Below are 20,704 nucleotides of genomic sequence, written 5' to 3'. Positions count from 1 at the left end.
AAGGTCTTCATCTCCTGAGACCTGAACGCAGCCCCCCTGTCAGAATGCATGAAAGCCGGATGTCCGAACAGTAGAAACAGCTGACGCAAGCAGCGGCTGACAGTAGCGGATGACATGTCAGGGCCCTTAAAATCGATACCCAGTCTCTTCCAAGGATGGCCAGCTTGAATCAAAGTCCCCACCGGCGGCTTTTAAAAATGAGGCTTCACTTCAGCGCACACCAAACGTGGTGTCTGACGACGTCTGACATCATCGACCGAGAAAGGCAGGTTACGGCAGTGAACAAAATGTGCGAGACGAGTCACCCCCGGATGACATAGAGATTCGTGGATAACCCACAGATCGTCGGACGTCATGCCCGCACAGACAGGTCTAGACAGGGCATCAGCTGCCAGATTATCACGTCGTCGGCGAAAGGTTATGTCAAAGCAATACTCTGCCAATTATATCCGCCATCTCGATATCTTTTCATTCTTAATGTGTTGTGCATGCCGATGGTCATGCATAAATGCAACAGACTGCTGATCGGTCACTATCACACGGAGCAGCCATGTCGAGCAAAGGGCGCAGTCTCTCGGCATCCGGTTTTATCTCGCCTCCGGTCACTGTGTACCCGAGAAGATCTATCGTCTGGGCCGAATATTTACATTTTTCCTCGTTTAAGTGAAATGGTACTGTTGCGCTACCCACAGGAATCTGCGCAAGTTGGCATCATGGTCTTCTTGATTGTGGCCGCAAACCGGCACATTGTCAACTTACACAAAAATGTCTTTCAATTTCTCTTTAGCAATAATGACATCGATGGCATGCTGAAAACATGATACACCGTTTGTTACGCCGAAAAAAAAAAAACACCTTTAGAGGCCATTTTCCCCCGCAAGCGGGGGTTGGCCTTTTTCGGGCACCGTGGTTGTTGTTGTTTTTCGGTCCCTTTTTGAAGCAATGTTTTACGGCCGGATGCCCTTCCTGCCGCCAACCCTTTTTGTCGCCTTTTACGACAAACAGGGAATTACAAGTGAACTGGTACTCAAACTGGAACGTACCAGTGAACTGGTACGGTTACGCCGAAAGGGATGAACGAAATTGATAGAGCCTTTGGCCAGATTCGAACCTAGTGTAGGGCCTGTCAGACTCGTGTATCGGTATCTGATGGTACGCACTTCTTAGATCCAAGGTGCTGAATACGTGGTACTTAGCCATGTCCCTTACCACATCATCCATTTTGGGCAATGGATATGCGTCAAGCTGTGTGAATCTATTAATAGTCTGCGAATAATCCATGACCATGCGCTTCCGATGATTAGCCGTATGCACCACAAGCACCTGGGCCCTCCATGGAGAACTACTAGGCTCTATAACGCCCTCCCGCAGCAATCATTTAGTCTCATCAGCAATGAACTGCGTGTCAGCACGAGTGTATCGTCAAGACTTTATGGTCTGCGGTTTACAATCAGCAGTTAAGCTAGGAAAGAGAGCAGGTGGCTTGATAGCCATCTCAGTCAGACCGCAAACAGAAAGAGTGCTCTCCCCGAATCCAAATTGCATTTCCAACAGCCTATGTCTATGCAAAAATCATGTCTCAACAGCACATCAGCGCATACATTTGGCATCATCATGAGTTTTACATTGCGATACACAACATCATTAACCACCAAATTAACAATGCACATTCCCTTAGTGTGAATCCACAAGCCTGCAGACGCCATGTAGATTCGCCGCGTAGCTGGGCCTACCGTCCATCCGTGGCGCCAAACCAGTGCTTGACAGACATAGCTCGCGCTGCTGCCTGTGTCTATCAGTGCATCGGCAGCTTTCCCCTCGACGAGCACCGGAAGCACTGTGCTGGAGAGGCTACGAGACAGGCCCGGGTCCGCGGAGTGGGCGACCGCGAAGTGTTAGCTCCCGCGAGTGTAGTACGTCGCGTCTTCATCGAACGACAAACCTTTGTAAAGTGTCCTTTTTTCTGCAAGTATGACACAGTGCTTCCTTGGCGGGACAAAGAGCCCGTACGTGCCGACGATTTCCGCAGAAGCAACACTTTGTGTTCTCGGCAGGGGAGACAGCAGCAGAAGTACTCAGGCCTTCCTCTTTGGGTGCCGGCAGAGCGTCGGTTGCTCCCGGAGCAGCCGCGGCGCCCGCAAGGGGTCGCTCGGCATTAGGAGTCATCTCCGTGTAAGCCTCAGCGGTTGCTCCTGCTGTTATGTAAGGCCGTCCGTATGCTTCTGAGCGAGTCTGAACGAGCTGCAGGATGCGAGCTTGATCATAAGCATCTTGGAGCATCGTAGCTGTTTTCTCAAGTAATCTTAGCCATATCGTGGGTGACGAGAGGCCAGTCACAAAGGCGTCTCACATCGAATCTTCAGTTATCCCAGCGGCCGTTCGAGCCTCAGTCATGCAGTCTTTCCCGAGTCTTCTGAATTACTGAAGATAACGTTTGAGAGGCTCCGAGGGATCCTGTCGCCGACTAGCGAGCATGTGTCTCGCGTACAAAGCACTACGATGTTTTACGTAGATTTCTCTCAAAGCCTGCACAGCAGTCTCATAAGTCTCACAATGTGAAATGTCGTTGAACACGGTGTTGTACACGTGACAGGTGAGCACAGAAAGGTTTTGCACCCTGGTCATCTCCAGCACCATGGCAATATAATTAGTCAGGGCGTGAAGCCAGTGTTTTCATTGGCTCGCAGCATCCATCGCCTGAGGGTCCCCGCAGAACTTCTCGAGTCTCAGTAGCTTGTCCATAGAATCCTCGCGAAGGAGATTATTTCAATAATAAATGTCATGATTTCAATTACAAAACTCCTTTAAGATAATGAGTTTTATTCAAATCAATCCTCCACGTCATCTATAAAACAATAATCACATATTAGCAGGCAATCATATAAAATGTCTCATGTAAAGCAAGCCATATAAAGATGCGTCATTTAAACCTACCAGCTCAAATTTGTTACAAAAGACAGACAGATTCCTTGCTCTCAGGCCAATCCTCTTAGAGGCACATTGCTTATCACACCACCAGAGAGGGAACTGCAACGTATCTCAACCTTTATTTCATTACAGGCATGATTAATTTTTTTTTTTTTGATGAATTACTTTTGTTTTTTGGGTTTTTGTTGTTGTTTTTTTGTATACAAGATCGAGCCTCGTGTAACCCAGCCATGAAGTTTACACTTAACCACCCAGCCGATTGTTGACTCCCAATACCACACCGATCTGGGGGGGTTGATTTTTAAAGGTTTAGTCTTCACAAAAATCATACCTGCCAGACCATGTGACCTACGAGGTTAAAATTTCCATCCTATATTCCCCAAGTTCAGTCGATCATGTGCATGAAATTTCACATCAATCTGGTCAGCCGTTCTGGAAAGGTTGACTTTTAATTTTTTTTACGTTCAATCCAATATAGCTGCCGAACCACATGACATGTGACGTCATTGATTTACATTCTTATCTTATATTGCTGCATAGAACATGCTCAAAAAATTTCAAACTGATCGGATAAAGTGTTGTAATTGTCGAAACAAAAGTACAAACGTACAAACATGCAAATGAGACAGACAGATTTTAAAAAAATTGGATACAAGATTGAGGCTCGTGTAAGAGCTAACATTAATCACAAAAAAACAACGGACACATAAAACATAATAAAGGGAGCGGGAGACAAGATGGGGAGAGAGAGAGAGACACACACAAGTACAACAAGGACATTGGGAAATCTGTGGGAGGGAGAGGGCTTGGGGGAAGGAGGGGTGGGAAGGGGTGGGAGGGGGGTGGGCTGGGAGAGGTATAAAACACATGGACACTGCTAAGACTTCCAGGAAAGAAGTTGGTATTTCAAAAAAGTGGATCTGGGGTGAATTAATGGGGGTATAAAAGATAAAGTTTTGGATGGGGGAAAATAAGAGATGGTGCTGAACAGCTGTTTTAAAGACCTGGAGGGAGGAGGGGGATTGAAGAGAGCGAGGGAGTTTATTCCAGAGGTGGGAGAAAAGAGGAATGAAAGAGTGAAGGTGAGCAGAGAGTCTTGATTTTGGCAGTTTAACCAGAAGAGGGTTGCTGGCAGATCTTGTGCCAGTTGTAGGAATATTTGGGGGAAAGAGCACAGACAGACCTGGGGGAGCTAGGCCAAAAAGGAGTCGTGAGAAGACAGACCACCTACCTGCCTGTGGTCAGTGAGTTAAAGGCCCTCAGAGTTAGCTTCATCGCGGGAGATACCAATGATCCTGAAAGCTTTGGTTTCAACAGTGTGAAGCTGAGCTAGGTGTGAGGCAGGAGCACCAGCCCAGAGTGGAGAACAGTATTCCATTGAGCTGCGGATGAAAGCCTTGTATGTGGTGAGGAGCTCAGGTGTGCCAAGGGAAGATTTTGCACAATGGAGGGTGCCCAGTCAGTGACTGGCTTTGGAGGCCAGCTTGGAAAGGTGGTTTTCCCATTAAAGATCATGGCAGATAGTGAGACCCAAAAGCTTGAGTGACAGAACTTCTTCGAGAGGATTGTTGAGAAAGTAGATGGGAGGGTTTTCCAGTTGGTCTTTTCGTAGAGGCATAGTGAGGGTGTGAGACTTGTCAGGATTGAAAGACATGTTCCACTTGTTTGCCCAGTCTGTGATTTTGTCCAGGTCTGCAGAGAGTGAGGAGGCTGCAGACTGCCGATCTGAGGGATGAGGTATGGAGCAGCAGAGAGTGGAGTCATCAGCAAAGAGGTAGAGAGGATTTTCCAGAGAGTCGGAGAGATCATTGATGAAGACCAGAAAAAGCACAGGTCCCAGAACACTGCCTTGGAGAACTCCAGCCTGAACAGGAAGGGGAGATGAGAGAATCCATTCAGGGCCACATGTTGACTATGACCAGAGAGGAAGTCCACAAGCCATGCGAGAAGATTTCCATGGATACCATAGGAGGAGAGTTTGGTGATCATAGCGGAGTGCCAGACCGTATCGAAGGCATGTGATATGTCAAGGGAGACGGCTCTGATTTCCTGTTTGCATTGAGGACCTCCATCCATTGTTGAGCCAGCAGAAGCAGCATGACCAGAGTAGAGTGACCGGGTCTGAATCCAAATTGATGACCCGAGATCAATCCATTGGAGAAGAGGAAGGATTTGATGTCAGATGCGATGATGGATTCCATGACTTTGCTGATAATTGGGAGCAGGCTGATTGGTTTGTTGTTGCAAGGATCTGTTTTTGCACCTTTTTTGTGTAAAGCGGTAATGTTTGCTGATTTCCAAGATGATGGCAGATGACCTTGAGCAAAAGAGAGGGTGAAGAGAACAGAGAGAGGGTGTGAAAGAGCAGCAGAGCAGGATTTTAGGACCCGTGGGCTGATGCCGTCTGGTCCAGTTGTAGAATCAGAGTCGAGGTTTGACAGAAACTTCTCCACCTTGTCAGGAGAGAAGGACGCAGAGTCCAGGAGCAGCTGGGTTCGACTGGGTAAGGTATCTACAGAGAGAGATGGGTTCGGGACACAAGATTTTGAGGTAAACACGCAGTTGAGGCATTCGGCTTTTTCAGGTGCAGTCAGCTGTGTAGCCATTTGAGGTAAGGGAGGGGATGGAGGGGGAACAAACACCAGACACAGATTTGACCAGACGCCACCAGGATTTGGAGGAGAGAGACATGTTAGAGAGTGGAGAGATATTGTTTCCTGGCTCTCCTGAGGGTAGAAACACACTTGTTCCGAGCTTTTTGAAAGCAAATGAGATTGCCTTCCGTTGGATTTGTCTTCAATGAGAGAAGTCAAGTTTTTTTCAGGGCAACTGCCTCACCACAAGATTCCGTGTACCTGGACGGGAGGAAGGGTATTACAACTGAAGACGAGAGGGGATAAATCTGTGCATGAGAGAGAGATCAATTTATTTTGGAAGAATTCCCAGGAAGAGTTGATGTCAGAGGCAGTAGAGATGGGAGACCAGACCAGATGATTGATGGCTGCTTGAAGACCGTGCAGCTTAATTAATTTCCAAAAAATTTCAAAATTAATTCTCAAAAAGTTACAGCTTCGGATGAAACACTATTGGTTTTGGAATGCTATTATCTAATTGATTAAGAAATTATTTTACGATCATTGTTTCTTGATTTTAATTACGCAATTGATCAATGAATTATTGTACACCTCTCCCTCCCAATACCTTCTCTATGTGCTGCACGGGGGTGTCGCCGGGTGCCTGGGGCGACCCGGCAATGCTGCGCTGGAGGAGGTTATTTATTTATTTGGCATGGAGGCGGTGTACTTTGATTGTATCTGTACTTGTTGTACACCGCTCCTTTCCTATGCCATCTCCAAGTGTTGCATAACGTCATTGCCGGGCACCGAAGGGGGCTCGGCAATGACGCACGCTGATAGGGAGTACTCACTTTTTGTCCCCCGTCACACGGAGCGAAAGGGGGACAATGGTTTTCCCCTCTGTCCGTGTGTGCGTCCGTCCGTGTGTGCGTCCGTTCATCCGTGCGTGCGTAAGCGAAGGACCGAATTCTAATTTGGTGTGTGGGTGCAACCCACGTCAAAATCCAAGATGGCCGCCGCCATGTATGTCTGACGCCATGTATGTTAGAACCTTGTGAGCGGAATATCTTGAAAAATAAGCGAAGTACCAACTTCTACTCTAGTGTGTGGGTGTATCTTGGCATAAGGAAGTACGCTATTGAAAATTGTGTCGCCACGTCAAAATCCAAGATGGCCTCCACCATATATGTGTCTGAACCTTGTGAGCGAAATATCTTGAAAAATAAACGAAATACTAACTTCTAATCTGGTGTGTGGGTGTATCTACGCATAAGGAAGAAGGCTATTGAAAATTGGGTCGCCACGTCAAAATCCAAGATGGCCTCCGCCATGTATGTCTGAACCTTGTGAGCGGAATATCTTGAAAAATAAGCGACGTACCAACTTCTAATCTGGTGTGTGGGTGTATCTAGGCATAAGGAAGAACGCTATTGAAAAAGGGGTCGCCAGGTCAAAATCCAAGATGGCCGCCACCATATATATGTCTGAACCTTTTGAGCGAAATATCTTGATAAATAAACGAACTACTAACTTCAAATCTGGTGTGTGGGTGTATCTACGCATAAGGGAGAACGCTATTGAAAATTGGGTCGCCACGTCAAAATCCAAGATGGCCATCTTGCGTCTTCCACTTTGTCAACTCACATCACTTCACCGATGGGGGACCTAGGCGTAACGCTTGTTTTGATTTATTGATTAATCAATTAATCAATTAATTATTTAATTGTTCGATTAATGATTGAACAAATCAATTATTTTAAAGCTACAGATTCGGATGAAATGGTGGTGGTTTAGGTATTATATTAGCCAATTGATTAATTATTTAATTTTTTAAATGATTATTATTCATTTCTTGTCAACCCTCAACTCCGATTCTGCAACTGGTCCTGACGGCATCAGCCCACGGGTACTAAAATCATGTTCTTCCGCTCTTTCACTCCCTCGCTCTGTTCTCTTCACCCTCTCTTTTGCTCAAGGTCATCTGCCATCTGCTTGGAAATCTGCCAACATCACCGCTTTACACAAAAAAGGGGCAAAAACAGATCCTAGCAACTACAGACCAATCAGCCTTCTCCCAATTATCAGCAAAGTCATGGAAGCCATCATTGCTTCAGATATGAAATCTTTCCTCTTCCACCAATGACTTGATCTCTGACCATCAATTTGGTTTCAGACCTGGTCACTCTACTCTGGACATGCTGCTTCTGCTTTCTCAACAATGGATGGAGGTCCTCAACGCCAAACAGGAAATTAGAGCTGTCTCCCTTGACATTTCACGTGCCTTCGATACGGTCTGGCACCCCGCTCTGCTCACCAAACTCTCCTCCTTTGGTATCCATGGAAATCTCCACGCATGGCTGGCGGACTTCCTCTCTAGTCATAGTCAACGTGTGGCCCTGAATGGGTTTCTCTCATCTCCTCTGCCTGTTCAGGCTGGAGTTCCCCAAGGCAGTGTTCTGGGACCTGTGCTTTTTCTGGTCTTCATCAATGATCTCTCTGACTCTCTTGAAAATCCTCTCTATCTCTTTGCTGACGACTCTACTCTCTGTCGCTCCATTCCTCATCCCTCAGATCGGCAGTCTGCAGCCTCCTCACTCTCTGCAGACCTGGACAAAATCAAAGACTGGGCAAACAAGTGGAACATGTCTTTCAATCCTGACAAATCTCACACTCTTACGATGTCTCTCCGAAAAGACCGACTGGACAACCCTCCCATCCACTTTCTGAATAATCCTCTCCAAGAAGTTCTGTCACTCAAGCTTTTGGGTCTCACTATCTGCCATGATCTTTCCTGGGAAAACCACATTTCAAATCTGGCCTCCAAAGCCAGTCGCCGACTGGGCATCCTACGTCGTGCGAAGTCCTTCCTTGGTACACCTGACCTCACCACTTACAACGCTTTCATCCGCAGCTCTATGGAATACTGCTCCTCCCCTTTGGTCTGGTGCTCCTGCCTCACACCTAGCTCGTCTTCACGCTATTGAAACCAAAGCGTTCAGAATCATTGGAATCTCCCGCGATGAAGCTAACTCCAAGGGCCTTTCACTCACTCACCGCAGGCAGGTTGGTGGTCTTTCCATCTTCTACCGACTCCTCTCTGGCCTTGCCCCCCCAGCTCTCTCTGGGCTCTGTCCCCCAAATATTCCTACAGGTCGCACAAGATCTGCCTGCAACCCTCTTATGGTTAAACTGCCAAAATCAAGACTTTCTGCTCACCTTCACTCCTCTTTTCTGCCGCCTCTGGAACAAACTCCCTCACTCTCTTCAATCCCACTCCACCCTCCAGGTCTTTAAAACAGCTGTTCACCACCATCTCTTATCTTCCCCCATCCAAAACCTTGATCTTTTCTAACCCTGCTAATTTCACCCAAAATCCTACACTTTTTTTTTTTTTTGAAATACCAACTTCTGTCCTGGAAGTCCTTGGTGTCCTTGTGTTTTATACTTCTCCCACCCCCCCCCCCCCACACCCCTTCCCACGCCTCCTCCCCCCAAGCCCTCTCCCTCCCACACTTCTCCCTGCTCTCAAATGTTGTGTTTGTGTGCTTCCCCTTCTCTCCCCATCTTGTCTTCCGCTCCCTCTTTTTATATATTTTGTTTGTCTGGTTGATTTGTTTGTGAAATAAATGTTAGCTCTTTCACGAGCCTCGATTCAGTATACAAAAAAAAACAAAAAAAATTACTTTTCAGTGTTCGTCATTTATTTATTTTCTTTCTCATCTGGGCAATATCTCGGGCACCATTTGAGCTAGGAAGCTGATATTTGGACACGACAGTGACCAAGTGATGTGGCTGTAAAGGATATTTTTGACCGATTGATTAATTGATTAATTAATCTATTGATTAATGAAATGATTATTTAATTTTCTCGATTAATGACGTATTTAATTAATTTTCAAAAAGTTACAGCTTCGGATGACCTGGTTTAGGTATGCTGTTGGCCAATTAATTGAGAAAATAATGTATGATTATTATTTGTTGATTTCGATTATGCAATTAATCAATCAATTATTGTACACGTCTCCCTCCCAACACAGTCTCTATGAGCTGCACGGCGGTATTGCCGGGTGCCGGAGGCGCCCCGGCTCTGCCGTGCTGGAGAATATTTATTTATTTGGCATGGGGGCGGTGTACTTTGAATGTATCTGTTCTTGTCTTGTAATTTAATTGATAAGCCAACATTCTTTCAACAGTGCCTGGAATTGGTGTGACTTTGTCGCTTCGAATTCTCGTTGGCCCACTCAACAATTTCCATCCATTTTTCGACAAAATTCCGCACTCTATCCAAACTTTTTCGTTAAACTCCTTCAGTTTGTCATATCCCAGGATCTCCACATGAATAATACACTGCATTTCACGAATTTTCGTTCATTTTTACGATGAAAAACAGTAAAACATTGACAAATGATGATATCGAGAGCGAAACCGTAACCGCACTCCCGGATGATGATCCGCAATGCTGATTGGCTGAGAGCATGCAATTATGTGACATGTGACTGCATCACTCCGAATGTAGTGTGTGCTCGAACAGCTCCAGGGATCAGGCTTGTGGAAAAGTTTCTGAGATGGTGTCGTTCATGTGGAAGTTGTGTTTTCAGTTGAGAATGATCAATTTAATGCTCCACATTAATTATATTTTAGTTTGCAAGTGGGTAGCATGTAATGAACGTTTTCTATGGGATATCTTATGGCCTAGTATAGGGTCCTGTCTCTGCATGTTGAAGATACATTGTGGTAAGCTGTCCATAACGGCCTAACTTGTATGTGGAAATGCAACGCAAGTTTCTCCTGCAATGCAAGTACATGTTCCCCTGCATCTGCTGTGCTATCATACTTTGAGGTGCGATGTCCCTCCCTGTCCCCTCAGGTTTGGGATGTTCGAGTTCTTGGCAAACACTGCACGAGACAACCAAGGCCGACTTAGTAGTTCCAAAGGCTTTTTTTGTGGCCTTGGAGCTGGTGTGGCTGAGGCTATTTTGGTAGTTTGTCCTATGGAGACTGTTAAGGTGAGAGCATGTTCTGTATGGCTATTAAGGGGACATCTCTGAATTGCATTTTCATTGGGGAAAGCGGGGATTTGGAGGAGGGTGGTGTGGGGTGTGGGTCGGCATTGTACTTCTGAATTGTTGACAGTTGTTTGTTTGTTTTTTTGTGCATTTTTGCTTTTAATGTTAGAAATTTCCTTTTGGAACATTGCTCATCATACAATGGGTCGAGAGAGGGTAAAGTGAGGGGGTTGACTGTGTTGGCTGTGAAAAATGGCAGTGTCCAATAACATGTACTATTGTTATTTAATATGAGCTAGAAAAACCGTTCTGGCAATGTGACTTTAAACCATGGAGACACGCATGTGCAGTTTGAACGCATACTTCAGGGGTGGGAGTGGAGGACTGGTGCAAATGTGGTCCTTTGTGGGGAGATGTCAAATATTCTACCATATTTAGCTACGTTAAAAGAAGATGGGCTCCAATGGGTCAAGCTGCACGTTGATCTACAACCCATAGAAGTAATATAGTAAAACTCGATCCATCTAGTAAAACTCTATCTAGTAAACGCAATCTACACTCGATCCATCCAGTAAAACGAAATTTATGCTGGATTGTCGTTATAATTAAAAAATATAATACTTTATGTTTATAAAAATAAATAAATATCCTCATTCATCCGTGCATGGTTCATCCAAATATCTTCAGATTATTCATTCAATTTCTTCTATCCATGTTGTGTTCACGTGCTTTGCCATTTATGTTTCTACCAACCCCTCCAGGTCAAATTCATACATGATCAATGTTCAGCAAATCCTAAATATCGTGGATTCTTCCATGGAGTGCGAGAAATTGTGCGTGAGCAAGGTAACTATTCGGTGGCGTTCAAACCATCTGCTCCAGCACTTTACTCTTGTGGGTGTTTCTTGTTTATATTACAGATTATAAGTTTGCTCCACACTAACACCTCGATGAAACCAACACTTCCTTAAGCCTCCTCCTATAGCATTGGGGAAAGCTGATTGTTGTAGGTTTGTTTCTACAATTGGCACCCTGATTTGTAATGGTACCACAGAGTTTCTTATATCCCAAGGAGTAGTAAACCACCACTTATAAAATGATTATTGGGGTATCAAGCTTTGCCAGGCTGGTAACCTATTGTTTTTGTTATTTTTAGCCGCGTCGCAGACGCTGGTCATAGAGTGCCCTCTGCTGTTGTTGTTGTTCTTCTTGTTCTTCTTCTTCTTGTTCTTGCAGAGAAGACAAAACCTCAAAGCTCCACCCATTCTGGGAACCATAGCTCCACCCATTCTGGGAGAGGCCTCATATAAACAAATATCCACCATTTTATTAACTCGCATAGCTTTGAGGCCTGTTTTGTAGGCCCGTGGTGTCTTCCTCTCTCACAGTTTTATTTCAAATCAAATTCGATATATCATTTCATTTTTCACAGTCGCTAACATAGTTTTAGACTCGGTTGAAAAAAAACGGGAAGAAAATCCGATGAAAGTTGCCCTTTATAGAACGAAATGAATTCTCAAACGCCTGTAACTTCAAGTCCATTGAGATATATTTTTTTTAAATTGCGGCATGGTCAGTCATACACCGCCCGAAATAACAGACGGGAAAATGCCGAGATATATATATTTTGTTTAAATCACGGCATGGTCAGTCATACACCGCCCGAAATAACAGATGGGAAAATGCCGAGATATATATATTTTGTTTAAATCACGGCATGGTCAGTCATACACCGCCCAAAATAACAGATGGGAAAATGCCGAGATATATATATTTTTTTTAAATCGCGGCATGGTCAGTCATACACCGCCCAAAATAACAGACGGGAAAATGCCGAGATATATATATTTTGTTTAAATCACGGCATGGTCAGTCATACACCGCCCGAAATAACAGATGGGAAAATGCCGAGATATATTAAAAATTCGTCCATTTGATGACAATCGTCACGATGAAATATTTAATTTATACGTCGTCACAATAATGTGGAGAGAGGAGCATAGCTTCGTTCACGTGTCGCCACATACGGGAAATTGCCGAGATATATATTTTTAAAATCGCGGCATGGTCAGTCATACACCGCCTGAAATAACAGACGGGAAAATGCCGAGATATATTAAAAATTCGTCGCCACACACGGGAAATTGCCGAGACATATTTTCACTTTCCACAAAAATAACATCAAGTAATCGAATCAATAGGAATGTCCTGTGCCTATAACATCGACGTTATAGGCACAGCTGCATCTAGGCATTGTGTAACATCGATGCGGCTTTTGTTTTAATTAAAACTTTTTGTACTTGTTATTATTAGTGTACCAAATGACTTTGCAGACCGTGGTACACCATTGTTTCTGTTCTGTTAATTTTTTTTATTATCATTGTTCCTATTGCTGTTGTTTGGATTATTTGTTACCCTCCGCCACCGAATGCGGATGGACATTACGTTTTCACCCCTGTCTGTTTCAGTTTGTCTCTTTGTCTGTGAACAGGCTATCTCATAGTTGTACACGGATTCAGACGAAATTTTACGGAGGGGTTGGGTATGTGACTGATGACATGGTTAGATTTTGGTGAAGACCTGAATCCAGATCTGGAAACAGGTATTTTTAAATTGATTCTTCAACATTGAGAGATGGCGCCAAAAAACAATATTATAGTATGATACTATGATATTTCAAAAACTTGTGGATGAGTTATGACTAAACAAGATGGATGTGTTGGTCAAGTGACAAAAACAAGGCGATTATGTTTTGGTTCAGGTCCGAATCCAGATCCGGCCTATCAGTGGATACAAAACATAAACTGTTCAACCTGGCAGAGGTGTGCGCTCTCCCAAGTACCTTTCAAGTTACCTCCGCCACCAAAGGTGGATGGAGGTTATGTTTTCAACCCTGTTTTTTTGTCTGTTTTTGTGATGTCGGTCGGTCTCATTTGTAAGCCTGTATATATGTTTGTTTGTTTATATTTATTACTTGCCGGAAAAGATTCCGGCAAGTATGTTGATCGGTTGGTTTGTCTGTTTGTCTGTGCGCAGTACTACATCTACACCGTTGCACGTAGAATCGCCAAACTTTACACACATATTTGTCTTGCGCTGGAATAGACTGTGCCCAATTTTTAACTCTCTCGGCCCAAGGCCTCCATTATGACGTCATAATTTGATAATTCGACAAGTACAAAACTTCATCCAATCAAGATGCAATTTCTTGAGCGACATGACGGCATAAACTGGTGGAGAAAAAATAATAATGATATCATCGGTCACGTGGTTCGGCCGCCATCTTGGAAAAACCGAAAAACTTTGCACCTCTATATCTCCGAAAGTGCTGAATAGAAAAAATTGAGACATGGCTCATTGTAAAGAACTCTCCATGGGGAATAAAATATGTTAATGATGATGTCATTGGTGCCTCCATTATGACGTCATAATTCGACAAGTACAAAACTTCATCCAATCAAGATGAAATTTCTTGAGCATCATCAAGGAATAAATTAGTTTAGAAAACAAATAATGATGACGTCATCGGTCATGTGGTTCGGCCGCCATATTTGTCCAAAATAGCCGATAAAAATGTACATTCCGGCAAGTCCTCGGTCTCTGACCGATTTTTCATGTATGTTTGTCTGTGAGTGTGATAACTTGCGAATGCTTTCAGCTAGCTTCGGCAAATTTTACCAGTGGATCCGAAGGAAAACAGTGAGGCTGTCAATGAATGCTACTTGACTAAACAGGTTAAAGGTCAAGGTGACAGAGAGAATTTTTCATCATATCTATCACATCATACTGCCTGATGCCTTCTTATGGCGAAAATCGCAAATTTCCCGGAATCTCCCACGATGAAGCTTATTGTGAGGGCCTTTCACTCACTCACCGCAGGCAGGTAGGTGGTCTTTCTGTCTTCTACCGATTCCTCTCCGGCTTAGCTCCCTCAGCTCTATCTGTGCTATGTCCCCCAAATATTCCTACAGGTTCTCACAAGATCTGCCAGTAAATCCTCAGTCACACTGGATTGTACGTTTTCTGGATCGTGCGATTGGTGTCAATTTGGCCGAGGTACAACCAATCGGCAATGTTTGCTACGATCTCCATTTGCGATCGCATACTGCGATTGCTCTTAAGACTGGTGGTAGGTCATCATACGATTGGTGGTATGCGTGGTCGTGTGATCACCAACGATTGGAGAAGACTGATCGCAAGATCAATCGTAGGTAATCGTGCGACTAGTGGTGGCGATCAGCGACCGATCGTACGATCAATCGTGGTGACCTGCGACCACTCGCATGATCAATCGCAGTCAGCCGCAGCCAGTCGTGAGATGGGTCACTCGATCACATCTAAAGGCTCGCGATCGTGCGTCAGCATCAGTAGTCACCTACCTCTCAAGGAGTACACTTCGTCAAACTTTTCAACTGAAACTATAATTCGCTATGCCTCCCAAGAAGGGAGATGTGGCCTCGCAGCTAAGTTCTGCACATTACTTTATTGTGTTAAAGATTTTACTTTGACAAACAACTTTGTTTGTGTCTACATGTATTGATTAAATTTGTATTTAAAATAATAATTTTTTTCCATTGTCATATAAACCAGTCATTTATTACTCAGACCATACACACACACAATAAAGACAACTAATTATTACTTTTTCTCCTGACATCCCATGAAATAGCATGTTTATTGTACAAGTTTATTGCAAAATAGATATGCAAAAATAGATCATACACATAGCATATAATATATGATACACATATCTAAAAAAAAAAAATCAAAATTTCGACATTCACAAAACAGTTCCGAGATCATGTTATCCTGCCATGGGACACTGCCGACGTTGTTGTAGTAGTGCTTGAGGTAAACGCGCACAGCCTTGGCGAGCTAAAGACTGCGAGCTGCGAGCTAAAGACTGCGAGCTGCGAGCTAAAGACTGGTGGTACCATCAATCGTAAGGTCACGCAACCAGTCGGGACAGGTCGTGACTGGTCGCACTACCGATCGTGGGGTCGTACGACAGGTGGCAGGACCAGTAGCACGACCAATCGTGTGACTACTTGACCCGCGATCATGCACGATTGGTGATGCATCCATGCGTGACTGGTGGTACGACCATGTAAGACCTGTCTGCGACCTCTTATGATTTGGAATCGCAGGTCAGAAGTTTTGAACATGACCATCGACCTTGCTGCGACTGATTTTGCTCTGGCGATCACCCACGACCTCTGCGACCAGTCGCGCGCTCTTTCTACGATTTGCCCACGATTCCAACATTTTTCGGTCGCAGCTAGGTCGTAACCTGGTCGCAGACCTGGTGTGACTGGGGCCTTACCCTCTTATGGTGAAACTGCCAAAATCAAGACTCTCTGCTCACCTTCACTCTTTCATTCCTCTTTTCTCCCGCTTCTGGAACAAACTCCCTCACTCTCTTCAATCCCACTCCTCCCTCCAGATCTTCAAAACAGCTGTTCACCACCATCTCTTATCTTCCCCCATCCAAAACCTTGATATCTTCTACCCCCTCTAATTCACCCCAGATCCACTTTTTTGAAATTCCGTCTTCTTTCCTGGAAGTCCTAGCAGTTTCCATGTGGTTTATACCTCTCCCACCCCTCTCCCACTTCCCATGCCTCCTCCCCCCAAGCCCTCTCCCTCCCACAGATCTCCCGATGTCCTTGTTCTCTGCTGTTGTACTTGTGTGCTTCCGCCTCTCTCCTCATCTTGTCTCCCGCTCCCTTTATTGTATGTTTTGTGTGTCCTTTTTTTTTGTGATTCATGTTAGCTCTTACACGAGCCTCGATCTTGTATCCAATTTTTTTTTGTCTGTCTGTCTCATTTGTATGTTTGTACATTTGTACGTTTGTTTGTACTTTTGTTTCGACAATTACAACACTTTATTCGATCAGTTTTACATTTTTTTGAGGGTGTTCTATGCAGCAATATAATATATGAATGTTTGGGGAGATTTGAGAGGGAGATTGAGGGGGAGATTTAAAGGGGAGGGCTGAGGGGGGAGATTTAAAGGGGAGGACTGAGGGGGGAGATTTGAAGGGGAGGGGTGAGGAGGGAGTTTTTAATGGGAGGGGTGAGGGGTGAGTTATGAAGGGCAGAGGTGAGGGGGGAGTTTTGAAGGGGAGAGGTGAGGGGGGAGTTTTGAAGGGGAGGTGTGAGGGGGGAGATTTAAAGGGGAGGACTGTCGGCGAGATATGAAGGTGGGGGGGTGGGGGGGTGAGGGGGGAGTTTTGAAGTGGAAGGGGGTGGGGGAGATTTGAAGGGGAAGGGGAAGGAGGATATTTGAAGGGGGAGGGGGATATTTGAAGGGGAAGGTGGAGGAGGAGTTTTGAAGGGGAGGTGTGAGGGGGAGTTTTGAAGGGGAGGTGAGGGGGGGTAGTTTTGAAGGGGAGGTGTGAGGGGGGAGTGGGGAGTTTTGAAGGGGAGGTGTGAGGGGGGAGCGGGGAGTTTTGAAGGAGAGGGGTGAGGGAGGTGTTTTGAAGGGGAAGCGGAAGGGGGTGGGGGAGATTTGAAGGGAAAGGGGTGTGAGACCCCTCATACCTTAGATAACCCTTTAAGACCCCCAATACACTAAAGGCACTAAAGACCCCGAGGACCGATAAGACCGATAAGACCGACCGATAAGATAAGAGGACCCAAGGACTCAGAAGACCCAAAAGACACACCGCTCATTTTTTTTATTTATTGTCAAAATTCAATTATGAATTCAGTTTTAGAAAGAGGACGTCATGGGTAATGTGTCCGATCAAAGCGGGGCAGATTGGATCCCACTCGTCACTGCCCGCAGTTATAAAGTGGCCATTCTAATTAGGTTTCCTCTGCATGCAATGCTGTTGCTGTTCAGATTATTCCTTTTCTCTTTCTTATTATTCTTCCACCGAGGTTTTGGGGGTCCGAAAACTTTAAAATTAATATTCTCTCCAACCGTTGGTCTGATTGACACGAACGTTTCACCAAGGGAGCGACTCCACCTTCAGATTTTTTTTTCCCTGCTTATTATGACATCACGGGTCACGTGGTATTTGTGCCATCTTAGAAAAACCTTCAAAGTTTGCCCCTCTATTTCTCCGACACCGCTCAATGGAGAAAATTGAGTCATGGCTCTTTGTAAAGAACTCTCCATTTGACCAGCATATGTTAATGTTGATGCGATAGTTGCTTTCATTATGAGCAATGACGTCATCATTTGATGAGTAGAACGCTTGATCCCACGAATATGAAATTTCTTGAGTATGGTCAGGGAAAAATCTGTTGAGAAAAAAAAAATTATGACGTCATCGGTCACATGGTTCTGCTGCCATATTGTTTTTTTTCCTGAAAACCACTTTTTTCTCAAACGGCTTGTTGTAAGAATTAGAGAAGACAACAATGTCTCCAATCTGAGGTAAATCGAAATCGATCTCAAACAGCATCTAAAAGAAAGACCAGCAATCATGGTGTTAGTAACATTACAGGTACATACGAGTGATATCTATTCAAGCAAGCAAGCGCAATGCAGAACCCTTACCATTATACTGAGGCACGGAGATACCCTAGAATTACATGTCACAGAACTGCCTTCTGCGCTAAACGGGCAGGCTCTTATAGGAGCCGCGTAGTGGCCAGTGAATAGCATAACCAGGGTTGTAACTTAAGTGGCAATATCACCACACGGCTAAACAGGTCGAGACCAAACTTTACAAGCATGATGGCATACCAGTGATGAACAAAAAGTGCCGTGACCATGACGTCATCGGCCACATGGTTTGCGAGCTATGATTTTTTAAAGAATAAAATAGAGGAAAAAAAATCAAATTATTAATTGATTAATCAATAAATCAAAAAGCACCCTTTGCAGCCAAATCCCTTGGTCACTGTCATTTCCAAATGTCAGCTTCCTAGCTCAAAAGGTGAATGAGATATTGCCCAGGTGTTGGAAAACTGATATTGAGATATTGAGATATTGCCCAAGAAAGAAAAGAAATTGATTGATTGAATAAACCGATAATTGATTGATTAATCAAAAAATGAAAAATCACTCAGAGAGCGACAATTGGCAAAAGCGAACAAAGTAGAATGGCACTCGGTAGAGCATGTTATTGACCTCAAAATAGTTGGTGGTTGAACTCGGTGACCTTATATGCAAATTGTGTTCAAAGTTTAAGTTAATCGGATGAAAATTGAGGATTTTACGAATTTGAAAAAAGTGGTTGACCTTTGGTCTATGTTGATCTCAAAAATAGTTGGTGGTTGAATTCAGTTCACTGATTTGAAAATCAGATTCCAATTTCTAGTCAATCGATGAAAATTGAGGATTTTAGAAATTTGAGAAGGTTGTTGACCTTTGGCCGATGTTCACCTTTTGGCCTAAGTCGACCTCAAAAATAGCTGGTGGTTGAATTCAGTTAGCTGATATGCTAATCTTATTCAAATTTCAAGTGAATCAGATGAAAATTGAGAATTTTAGAATTCGACAAATTTGTTGACCTTTGGCCTATCCTGACCTTTTGACCTCAAAATCAATCGGCTTCTTCCTTATGACCAACTCTATAATTTGGTGAAGTTTCATGAAGATCGGTTTTAAATTGTGATTTGTGGGCAATTGACAGTCAGACAAACAGACCAAACTGACGAACAGAATGAAAAATCACTCAGAGAGCGACACTTGGCAAAAGAGAACAAAGTGGAGTGGCACTCAGTGGAGCATCCTTTTGAGTTTAAAAATAAATAGTGGTTGAATTCAGTGACCTGACATGCAAATCGTCTTCAAATTTTAAGTTGATCATATGAAAATTGCCAATTTTAGAAATTTGGCCTAAGTTGACCTTTTGGCCTATGTTTATCTCAAAAATAGTTGGTGGTTAAATTTATTTCGCTGATATGCAAATCCTATTCAAATTTGAAGTCAATCGGATGAAAATTGAGGATGTTAGAAATTTGGAAAAAGTGGTTGACCTTTTGACCTCAAAAATAGAGGATTTTGTCGGACCACGAACTCTACTATTTGGTGAAGTTTTGTGAAGATCTGTTTAAAATTGTGACCTGTAGGCAAGTTTAAGTGAGCGGACAGACACACACACACACACACACACACACACACACACACACACAGACACACGAGACAAACATTTAACAGTCACTGACCTTGGGGGGAAGTGCCGCCGGGATACTCTGGCTACCAGTGACGTCATAACAATTGGCGCCGCTTTTCTCACCATACTCAGTGGGGCATTTCCTCAAGAGGAATTTCTTCCTCCCCATGGATGCCAACCAATGGGGATTGTCCGTGCTCTCTCCTTTTCAAGCAGGAAAGCAGCACGTACCATTTAAAAAATCTTTGGTATGACTTGAACCAGTCCAAACCGGATGGATGTCCTTACTGGATGGTCGTTGGCTCCCTACGGGAGCTCATCCGCCCTTTGCCAGGTGTTGTTTTTGGTCCTGGTAGGTGTCACAGTCATCCTCCCCACTAGCAAAGCAAGTGAGGGGTGTCGGTTTAGTCGCCGACAACATGACCATGCAGCAGGTAGCCCTGGATTAAATGTTATTGGGGCAGTCCCAAAAGATTGATCTGACCACAAGTTAGTTAGCTTGAAGGTTAGCTTCAGCTTGAGTTTCTGCTTTGCAATAGTACAGTTTGCCGTCTGAAAGCATATGGTTATGGCCCTGCAATTAGTTAGCAAGAGGTCTTGAATGTTGGAATAATTAGTTCAACAACAACAGCTCATGGATGATCGTCTTCTGGTTCTGGGTCTGCACACGTTGGATGTTCGATCGTGCATTTCCTCCTTCCAGCTCACCAAAGCGAAGTTTTTGGACCAAAGCCGTCGTGCCTTTCTGCAATTTCTGCATCGTGTTAATTTTCCATGTTAAATTATTGTACCTTGTGTTTTATTTCCAAATTTATGGCTCTGGCCCACTCACCCAGGCCACCGCTATGCTAGTAAGCCCTGTCACCCTGCATCATCCAGTCTTTCTCTTCGCCCCTCCTCCTCCCATCTTCCCCTTTGCCCTGCCTCCTCCCATCTTCCCCTTCGCCCTGCCTCCTCCCGTCTTCCCCTTCACCCCCCCTCCTCCCGTCTTCCCCTCCACCCCCCCCTCCTCCCGTCTTCCCCTTCGCCCCGCCTCCTCCCATCTTCCCCTTCACCCCCCCTCCTCCCGTCTTCCCCTCCACCCCCCCCTCCTCCCGTCTTCCCCTTCGCCCCGCCTCCT

General features: G+C 44.6%; 1 protein-coding gene across 1 annotated transcript in view; it reads left to right on the top strand.

Annotated features, from left to right (window-relative positions):
* Positions 1-20,704, top strand: part of SLC25A1 (solute carrier family 25 member 1) — a 201,707-nt gene that overhangs the window by 110,955 nt on the left and 70,048 nt on the right. Inside the window, exons 4-5 of the mRNA XM_078768296.1 lie at positions 10,372-10,510; positions 11,272-11,356. Of these exons, the coding sequence (XP_078624422.1) occupies positions 10,372-10,510; positions 11,272-11,356 (224 nt within the window). The remainder of the gene's footprint in view (positions 1-10,371; positions 10,511-11,271; positions 11,357-20,704) is intronic.

The sequence above is a fragment of the Myxine glutinosa genome, chromosome 14, assembly GCF_964187855.1.
Source record: "Myxine glutinosa chromosome 14, kmMyxGlut1.1, whole genome shotgun sequence".
In the NCBI taxonomy this organism is placed as follows: domain Eukaryota; kingdom Metazoa; phylum Chordata; class Myxini; order Myxiniformes; family Myxinidae; genus Myxine; species Myxine glutinosa.
The sequence above is the reverse complement of the archived record's forward strand: the minus strand, read 5'-3'. Positions and strand labels throughout refer to the sequence as shown.